The sequence below is a fragment of the Nelumbo lutea genome, chromosome 1 (genome assembly GCF_056320005.1).
Source record: "Nelumbo lutea isolate HS-2025 chromosome 1, American lotus-T2T, whole genome shotgun sequence".
NCBI lineage: Eukaryota > Viridiplantae > Streptophyta > Magnoliopsida > Proteales > Nelumbonaceae > Nelumbo > Nelumbo lutea.
The window spans coordinates 16,874,060-16,883,991 of record NC_142684.1 but is presented as its reverse complement, the minus strand read 5'-3'; the positions used below and the strand labels follow the sequence as shown (position 1 = coordinate 16,883,991).

Genomic DNA, 9,932 nt, shown 5'->3' with positions numbered 1-9,932 from the left:
GAGAGAAAAAGAACCAAAGCATACGTTACTCCACTCTAGTATTCTAATGTTGGATTCTTGCCTTACGCCTGTGGAAGTCCTTTTTATTAGATGTTTGTACGTCATAAAATTAAAAAAGTACTTCTGTGTTTTGTAAGTTTTACTCAATCTGCCAAGCTTTTTAACTCAAACTTCGAGTGGGGATTTTTCTAAATATATAATCAGCGTAGTTGTCTTTGTTAAATTAATTAAGTAGTTGAATTCACTTGATAATGAGAATTGAGAAAGAGCAAACAAATACTTTCACCCTTTTGGCCTATTTTCATTTGAACAACTCGGGAAAAGAGTAACTGCCAACTGGCTTTGAATTCCCAAAAGGATAGCCTAGAATGATAATATTCCTAGTTTCCTACCTTCTCAGCATTCAAGGAATCGTACGTAGTACTCGCAATAAGGAAGGTTATTTTAGTAAAGCTATGCAGCCTTGTTTGTTTTCTCATAATCTCAGCTCGAACAGGGGACGTGAAATCCGTTGTCTCAAGTCCAGATATGGAGATTTCACGGTTTCCCGACGGTGAGGTGAGTGACTACTTTTTCTCTGTAAACTTCGTAAATCTGTCCACGTGATCCCAGGCAAGCTCTAAAAGAAGAGCTAGATAAACGGGAAAGGAAAAATCATACCATTTTTCTTTGTTTGGTAGAAGAAAATATAAATGAAAAATAATCGATTTTCCATTAACGGCGAGTAACTTGAAGGCGCGGTAAGCAAGGAAGGGGAAGGAAGCGAAAAGCGTGCAAAGGGGTTTATCCCTCAGTTGCTTTTTCTCTCTTTCTCTCTCTTTCTTTTCTTTAACCCTTTATCTTTTTCTTTGGTGTTAGAGTCTAGACAGTGGACAGAGCATCATCACTTCTGAAATCACTGTCGCTCTGTCCATCTTTTCAGAAGAAAAGAAGACGGGTTTTCTCTCTGGATCGGTTATTCTAAGCAGGTAACCTTCTATCTCCAACCTTGGATGACTCTTTCAATGAACATATCGATTATGGGTTTTGAGAATGAACTTGGTTTTCTTGAGGGATATATATATATATTTTTGGCGTAAGTAGATAAATTTTTATTTTGTGGGCTATGAAAATAGGAAAACATCTGGTGTCCTTATCATCCTTGAAGTGTTTCTGATTGGCTGTTTTTTTTTTCTCTTTTCTTTTTCTAAGATGCTCTAATTTTCTTCTGGTTGATCAGAGCTTCAGAGTGAATTAGGAATTATGCACCTTTTGTCGTTCATGTGATCAGTTTTGAATAAAAATTTGTTTTTTTTTTCTGCTATAGGTGCCTGCTATTTTGTTGTTTCCAGTTTCAGTAGACTATAATGGAACTCGTTATGTAAATTGTTCTTGTTTTTATTTATTTATTTTTCTGGGTCTGGTGGTGAATAGGATTTTATTGTCTTTTATTTTTTGTGGAAATTATTAGTTCTTATTATTTTCTCTACGTGAAGAATCTGTTCACTCATTGAATAATTTTCTTTGTTTATTTGTTTTTTCCTAGGAAAATTAGAGACATTTTAAAAATACTTTCTTCTTCTTGATTGGACTTTTCAGTTTAGAATTGCTGCATCATTTTGCTGTTCAAGCGCTCCTATTCAATTTTTGTTTGTTTGGAGGAAAATCTACAACATTTATTTATTTTTTGATAATTCTTCCTTTCCATTTTCTTTAAAGAGTCAAGAATTGAGATTGTTATGGGAAGTTTCTGATTGGGCACAAACTGGGATGTTGAAGTTTATGGCTTGTTCTGTGGTCTGTTTCTTGCATCTTTCCTTCAGATTTTAGAGTTATGCCTGGTTGGATTGAATTTCGAATTGGGATTTTGGGGCATTGTCTTTGTAGAGTTCACCCAGTTCATGATGCTGAAAAATCTTATGGAGGAAAAGCAATTGGACTTTAATGCACCACTTCTATCTGTAAGGCGTTTTGCATCTGCATCACCTTCTTCAGAAGGAGATGAGAGAAAGAGGATTGTGAAGTCTCAGCCAAAAATTCCCTCTCTTCCTTATTATAAATCGGAGCTGAAATCAGGGCCTGTTAGTAATCCTGGTGCCGTTCCTTTTCTGTGGGAACAGATCCCAGGAAGACCTAAGGATGGAGGTGGGGCCCAACCACGAGCTACTGAACGCCCTCCTGTTGCCCCAAAGCTTCCACCAGGAAGGGTTTTGGATGTCAAGCAACAGTCTTCAAACAAGGAACCTGAAGATCAAAGTGCAATCAAGGCCCAAATGGATAATGATTGTCCTGACCATAAAATTTCTTATTTGGATAATAATCTAAATGCATTGGAAAAATCTAAGGAAATCTTGAAAAAAAAGGGGGATGCTGATACTGAGGAAGATGCTGATGAAGCCTTTACGGATGCACTTGAAACACTGTCAAGAACTGAATCATTCTTGAACTGTAGTGTGACTGGGATGAGTGCATGGGATGGTCCTAATACAAGATCATCTGGAACCTTCTTGACAGACCCACAGACTCGAGATTTCATGTTGGGCCGTTTCTTACCTGCAGCGAAAGCAGTGGCTGCAGAGATGCCTCAGTACACTTCAAGAAAGCAACCTCTGCCATATGAACAACCGAGAGAGACCAAGAAGGTGGTAAGTGGAGATACACGACCTCCACAATACAAATATAGGCCTAATATGATACAACAGTTTCCCCGGGATGAAGGGGAAGAAGAAAGTGAAGATGAAGATGAAGATGACTATGGTGACACTGGGAATTTATCAGCAAATGCTTGTGGGCTATTTCCTCGGTTGTGCTTAAAGGGTTCTTTTTGCCTTCTAAACCCAGTCCCAGGGATGAAAGTTAGGACTCGAGTGCCTGTGTCTTCTGTCCGTGAGGTTGGCAAACAGGTGAAAACTACATATGCTAGATCTCACAAGGAAAGCAAAGATGAGGTAACTCTATAACTCTGTGTGTGTGTGTGTGTGTATGTATGTTTGTCAGCACACATTTACATGTATTTGTGTGTATTTCTGAATTTTTGTTGTTTTTTATGTTCATGTGGCTTTGCAGCACTCATGGGATGCTGTCTATAAGCACAAACTAGCTAGTAGAATTCAACGTACTGGTGTTCTTGAGGATGAGAGTAAGCTGACTAGTCAATCAAACCATCTTACTTATTGGAGTGATTCTCAGACACCTGATGAGTCAGCTCCCAGCAGGATATCACCTTGCAGGGTTGGAACACGCCAGTCTTCTTTTCGTGAAGGATCAGGATTTCTTGGCATTCCTGAAGAACTTAAAAATCTTAAGGCTAATGGTATTGATTCACATAATAAAGACCATAAAAGTCTAAGAGAAATCTTATTCCATCAGAACAGTCAAATAGAATCAGGCTCAGTGAGCCCTACAGTTGAGAAGACTCTCTATGTAGACTCTGTACATATTGTGGAGACTTCAAATTCAAAGTCGAGTTCTCCAGATGCTAAGTTGTTGATGAATAGCTCAGGGAAGGATTTTGAAACTCTGGTTGAAGGTTTGGTGGTGGAAGAAAATCTTGCCACTGAGTCTTACACTAAAATTATTAACCACCTGAAGATTCCTGATGATAAAGGCATATTGGAACCTCAGATCTTTAGGGTTGCTGATTCTGATCTCCCTACTTCTGACAGGTCAAATCTTGGAGGGAACATTGATAGAATAGAGGGGTTTAGACAAGATAGTGTTCTTGATCAGGAGAGGTTTGTCTTGTGTCCCAAAGGGCTTATTGATGAAAAATTGGATTTTGACAACCCCCAACCTCTAAAATCAGAGGATAAAGGCGTTTCTTACATAAGCTCTTTTCGTTCTCCGCTTGCTCCACCTCTACCAAAATCACCATCCGAATCTTGGCTTTCGCGCACCTTGCCTTCCATTCCCTTAAGGAATCCCTCTTCACGGTACCAAAGTACACGGTTCAATGTTACGAAGCAGATTCCTGAAACTTCTGTTGATCCAAAGTGGGAAACCATTGTCAAATCTTCAAATGTGAACACTGGCCATTTATGGTTTTCTGAGGTAATGTGATCTTTTTTTTTTTTATTTTCCTAGTTCGCAATTTCCTTGTTTCTATTTATAATTGTGTACCTGACCCCAAATATTTGGGATAAGGCTTTGTGAAGTTGAATTTAATTGAATTAATATACACCTGTTTTCTTTTGCATCGTGTGACTTGTCAGGAACTAATAACTCCTTTATCCCAGCAAACTGGAACATAGAACTAGAAAAGCCTTTCCTGAATTCCATGAACCATTTCATTTACTTCATCTTTGAAATTCAGGTTTCAATGGGCTAAAAGGTAACTAAGAACTTTTCTACACTGATTCAGTGATTCTTTCTTGTAGATGGTTTCTTTTTAATCTTTACTCATGTTATTATAGGTCTTTGAGATTCAGCACTGGAGTTATCGTTTTGTATCAGAAGTACACATGTAAGCTAATTACTGTATATTCTCTTCTCTTCCATGGAGTTGATCAAAAGTGATGCATCTCAAAATTTAATTTCACGTAAAGGTTACCAATTTGTTGAACATCAAATTTGTTGGTGTATTTGGTTTCCTATGGCTACAATGTTGTAAAACGAAGCAACAACCTTTCTGTAATAACAAAGTAAGCTGCTTCTTTGCCAATGTATATATGCATTCCACATGTTTATTCTGGAGGAGTGGGTTGAATTCTCCTATCTTATATCTATGTTATTATGGTGCCTTAATTTTCTTTATTTAAAGGTTAAACCATAGATTTTGGTTGTCTTTGCCTGTATGCATGGTTTCTTTTTTCACTTTTCAAGAGCATCCCAAAGAGGTGGGGTTCAGTAGGTTATGCTAAAAGTCTAAAAATGTGCACATGCACATTCTTAGATATGCACTGGAAAAAATTTCAAACATGGACCAGGCAGGATAAGAAATAGAATGGCATGGAGTAATGGAATTCCAATTCATCTAAAAATCAGCAAGTGTCCAGATGATATAATAGGCAACAACATTTATATACAGAAGAATTGGCTCCCTTATCATTAATTACCTATTGGAACTAGGGGCCATTGCTTGGTGCAATGATAAAATCTCAAGGCTGACAGGAATGAGGATGAGGGCTTGAGTCTGAAAGTTGCCACCTTGTGCAAGAAGTGCCAAAAATTAGGTCTGTATCCAATCCACCTCTCATACAACCCTGGATAGTTGAGACCAACATTGGGTAATTCCCTTTCTAACTGATCTTCGTTAAAAAGGCTATTACCGAAGTTGTCAAGGCTACACCTAGGTGATAAAGCATTTTTCTTGTGGTCGCCTTATGCCTAGCCTTTGTGTTCTCATATTGGGAGTGTAAAAACTTTCGGTGTAGTGTAGCTAAATTATATTGCGTTATATTGATTAAGGTAAAAGGGTGTAAAAGGTCATCATATAAATTAAGGCTTAGTTTGGAAGAAGTACAAATACAAATATGTACAGTACAAATACAGACAAAATAATATAAAATACAGAGTTTTGCACTGTACAAATTTGCATTTGTACTCCTTCCAAACTGAGCCTAATTTTCAATTTACAAATCTGTAAAATGGGTTTGGGGAGAATCACAACAGAAATAATGCATTCATTGTGCTAGGGATTTAACTAGTTGTCTTCAGCATGGTATTAATCATAACAAGCTTCTTTTACCTCTCTCTCTCTCTCTCTCTCTCTCTCTCTCTCTCTTGTCTTCCCACCTGGGTCAACCCCCCTGATTGTTCTTTTTTTCTGCAATTAAAACATGTAAACACACACTTTGTCTCTTGTATATCTTTACTAAATTAAACATGTCACGAGCTTTGCTCCTTTTTTTTTTAGTTTTTTTTCTCCATTATTTGGTTTATTGTACACACAAGCACATATGTTCTCTTTATATCTCTTTGGACAAACAGAATAAGATTTCCACCGTCTAGGTTTATTTTTCAGACTATGTAATGTTGTTTGCATTCTACTTCTAATGTTTAATTTGTTAAATTTAGATCACCTTTAGTGTTTGCTAGTTATTAGTTGTTACTTCAACTAGGGAAGCAAACTACTCATATAAAAGCTAGAGAAACAAGCTAAATTAACCATGGTTTTCTATATAAAAAATATCTCTTAGATGACACCTATGCAACAATTCTCTCTCCTGTCCTCTATCTTTACCTCAGCACCTTGACAACTACAGCTATTACTTAGTGCTGGTTCTGGCCATCCGGGGCCTAGGAAGAGGTGGATTGGATATGAACCTAAACCTCTGGCACTAGTCTATTCACAAGTCAAATCATTACGTAATTTAAAAATTTAAACCATTGTGGAATCCTAGTAAAAAACTTCATAAATGAGAGGTAGAACTTGATTTATTAGGAATCAAAAAGCCAGAAAAAGAACAACTATCCTCTATTTGTTAAACATTGTTCTATGGAATGATTATGGTAAGCGTTCCACTCAACGATTTGCAATTTAAATCAACTCATTCATCATTTATTTACACGTAAATTTCCAAAATTGGGCAATCAAAATGAAGGCATGCATATTTTTTTATCAACTCCTACAACCTGAATAAAAAAGAAAAGAAAAGAAAGGAAAGGGAAAAAGATAGCTCCTAATGCACCACTGGGAATATGTATGTCTTTCTTGTACAGTTTGTTGGGATAATAATAATATTAAATATAATAAGCTAGTAAACTGAACTCAGGCATGACCTAATTATTCAGGGTTAGTTTCTTCAAGCTCTGGCACTTTACTTTCCTGCACCATAATGATGTGGGTACAGTTTACAAGATGATATCAGGATTTCTTATTTTTTATAGAGGGGTAATGATGTGGGTACAGTTTACAAGCTCTGGCCTAGGTGTTTCTACACAAGATTCTTCTCACTGACTCCTGTTCTGGCTAGGTGATCAGCTAGACTATCTGTTTTAGGCATCCACCTGAGCGAGGCATTTAGGTTCTCAGCCCATGTTCTCTAGCTTCTCTAAGCAAGAACCTGAACATCCAGAATACCTCCTTTCCAGATTTTAGCATTTTGGAAAAAGGTAAAGTATCATTTTAATGTATTAATTAGCAAAAAGTATACATGGTCCTCTGTACAAAAAAGATTCTGTACATTATAGTATACACATCTTTGGGACCCCCAAAAAAGTCTATGCTCAAAAAAGATGAAGAAAATTCCACCCCTCTAAAGCAATTTAGGTTGGAAATCCAGTATTTAAGCATGTCTGTTGACATATTGATGACCACCTCCTCAGGGTTTTACTTTGTGTGCAAAAATCCTGCCACTCCTTTGTTTCCAAATAGCACATAAGACTGCAAGAGGCATTGTTGCCCAAAATTTTCCAGATTGTAATTAGTTAATGACAACTTGTCAATCCCCATATTCATTCCATCCAGTTTATGAGGTCAGCTTGAAACCTTGAAGAATCAGAGATGGAAGTTCCACCTTCAAAGAATTACCAAAATCCACTGGCCATGAGAAGTTAAGGAGGATACTGCCATTGCCATCTCTGATAGCACCGCTGAAGCCCAAGGTACCATAGGAATTCAACTTTAGTTTGATTGCCTCTGGGGCCCTCCATTCAACCAATCTTTACTGTCTCCTAGCTGAAAATCCTACAACTGCCTGGGGCTCCATTGAATTCTTCACAAATCAAAATTGAATAAATGGTTCTCCCCATAATGAGATCAATTAAGGACTGTATCTTTTGTGCCTCACTTCCAACAATTTTAGCATTCCTCTTGTTCCATATACTCCACAGAATGGCTGCTTCAGTACATTGCCACAAAAAATCAAGTTGAGTAGAAAACAACTCACTAATATTAACCAAGGCGTTCTGGAAAGGAGGATTAAGTGGTTCCATACCTTAGAAGCAACCTGGCAAGGTTAAAAAAAGGTGACCGATATGCACAAATGAGGGAATAAATGCCAAGTTATGCATTATTTGAAGAGCAATGCACAGGTTTAGCTTTTGTATGGCTTACCACAGCACTCTAATTCCTGTCCTTAGGCATAACCTCAGCAAAAGCAAATTGAATGTTTTGGCATTTGCAGAATGTGATCAATGATGAATATTTCGTCTACAGAGTAAGAGGACTGATGTTTTAAAAGGCACGTAAGGCTTATGCCTTGAAAACGCCCCAAGGCTCAACTTGGAGGCTCTTGCCTAAAATTATAACACACAACCTTTGTTGTGATTAATACTTTGTATTCCATGTTTATATGATGAGTGATTCACCTATACATTTTTCTCATGTAAAAATGTTGTGCAAAACCCAGAAATATAGATTTCAATGGCACCCAAAAGCAAAAGAAAAACAGAGATAAAAAGAAACAAGTAAAGAGGATACACAGATTTACGTGGTTCAGCTTATAGCTTACGTTTACGGGTGAAAGAAGAGCAGAAATCCACTATGCAATCTGCAATGGAGAGGATGGCAAAGCTGTGTACTTATAATCTCACTCACAGAAAATCATAAACCACTTTTCTCTCACAAAACAAAGACTAAGTATACAAGAGAGAAAACCCTCAAAGTACATAACTCTTCGTATTCGGTTAAAACCAATAGGCCGGTACAAGTTCTACGCTTCCATCACAAACCACTATGAAATTTTGCCTTTGGGTTTTTTATCAAATTAATTCTGAGCCAATTCACAAAGAATTCAAACCACAGACATAACACTTCTGTTGTGACTAATACATTGTATTCCATGTTTATACGGTGAGCGATTCATCAATACATTTTTCTCATATAAAACCATAGTCACTTCCTATCATTTTAATTCATGTCTATTCTTGAAATCATGGTTTTTAAACCGACCCCGCGACTGAACGGGGTCCGTTACTGGTTCGACCTGAATGGTCAGTCCATTCTGACAAAAAAATAAAATAAAATAAATTAAAATTTGAAAAATGGTCAAAACTGTTCGAACGGTTCAAACTATTAACCGGCTGGTTCAGTGGTTTGCTGATCAAAATCAACAGTTTTGGGGAAAAACGAAACCGAATTTTCCCCATCTAGTTCCCGATTTTTCTGGTCCGACCATCCGGTCTGGTCCATTTTTGAAAACCATGCTTGAAATAATGAGATTTGAAGGCTTAAGAGTGGTGAAATTGTATGCTCATAGCCATTCAATATTGCATTTGAAGGACAACAAAATACTCAAAATAGCATTTAATTCAAGTAGATCGTTCTCATCTTGTCATTGTAGTGCTAGCTCTTTGACCTCCCATACATATATATCCATGAAGGGCTGGTTAGTGACCGATAGGCTCGTTTCAGATTTATCTTTTGCCCTTGATTCTAGTTCCACAGGTATAACCAACGATTATAATATCAATATGATAACATACGTCCTTTGCACAAATCACAAATATTTTAAAATTTTTACAATGAAACCTCTCTTCAGGTTTTTGGTGTTGTTGAAACCTCCCAGAAATTTGGTAATTACAATCATCTTTCCTGAACTTTCTGACAGTAGTAAGGAGACCCTCTGTAAAAATGTCCAAAAAAACCCATGCAGTTTCTTGTGATTAAAATGTTTATTTTCCAATTTTTTTCTTCATATCAATCTCTAATTTCTCTTCTGAAATTGATTTATTTTCTAAATTTTTCCTTCATATCAATCACTAAAAAAGGTAAAATTACAACTTAAACTCGCTTTTTTCCTGTTGTTCATAAAGTTTGTATTGTTCTTGTATGTAGAAATCAACTTCAAAGGTAACCACATGGGTATTTTGGACATTTGGGGTCTTATTAGAGGTAGAGGATTTTAAAAGAGGGGTCTACTTGCAACTATGTTATAAAGTCACGGGGAGGTGATTGCAATTACCAAACTTTAGGGGAGGTTTCAACAACAGTCAGCAACTTTAGGGGAGGTTTCAGCAATTTACCCTTAAAAGGTCTTAAATCTCTTATGAGACCCTTTAATTATTATGAA

General features: G+C 36.9%; 1 protein-coding gene across 10 annotated transcripts; it reads left to right on the top strand.

The window, feature by feature from the left end:
• The first annotated feature begins 225 nt into the window (after positions 1–225).
• On the top strand, positions 226–4,643 carry LOC148873726 (uncharacterized). Of its 10 annotated transcripts, none has more exons than XM_088965675.1 (6): positions 226–558; positions 866–968; positions 1,867–2,927; positions 3,046–4,029; positions 4,191–4,309; positions 4,392–4,643. In XM_088965675.1, the coding sequence occupies exons 3-5, from the start codon at positions 1,881–1,883 to the stop codon at positions 4,227–4,229; spliced, it is 2,070 nt and encodes a 689-aa protein (XP_088821801.1). In that variant the 5' UTR covers positions 226–558; positions 866–968; positions 1,867–1,880; the 3' UTR covers positions 4,230–4,309; positions 4,392–4,643. The 10 variants fall into 10 exon arrangements, with proteins under 10 accessions (XP_088821801.1, XP_088821794.1, XP_088821793.1 ...); XM_088965668.1 differs by having other exon boundaries at positions 308–558; positions 859–968; XM_088965667.1 differs by having other exon boundaries at positions 409–558; positions 859–968; positions 1,699–2,927.
• Positions 4,644–9,932: the final 5,289 nt, after the last annotated feature.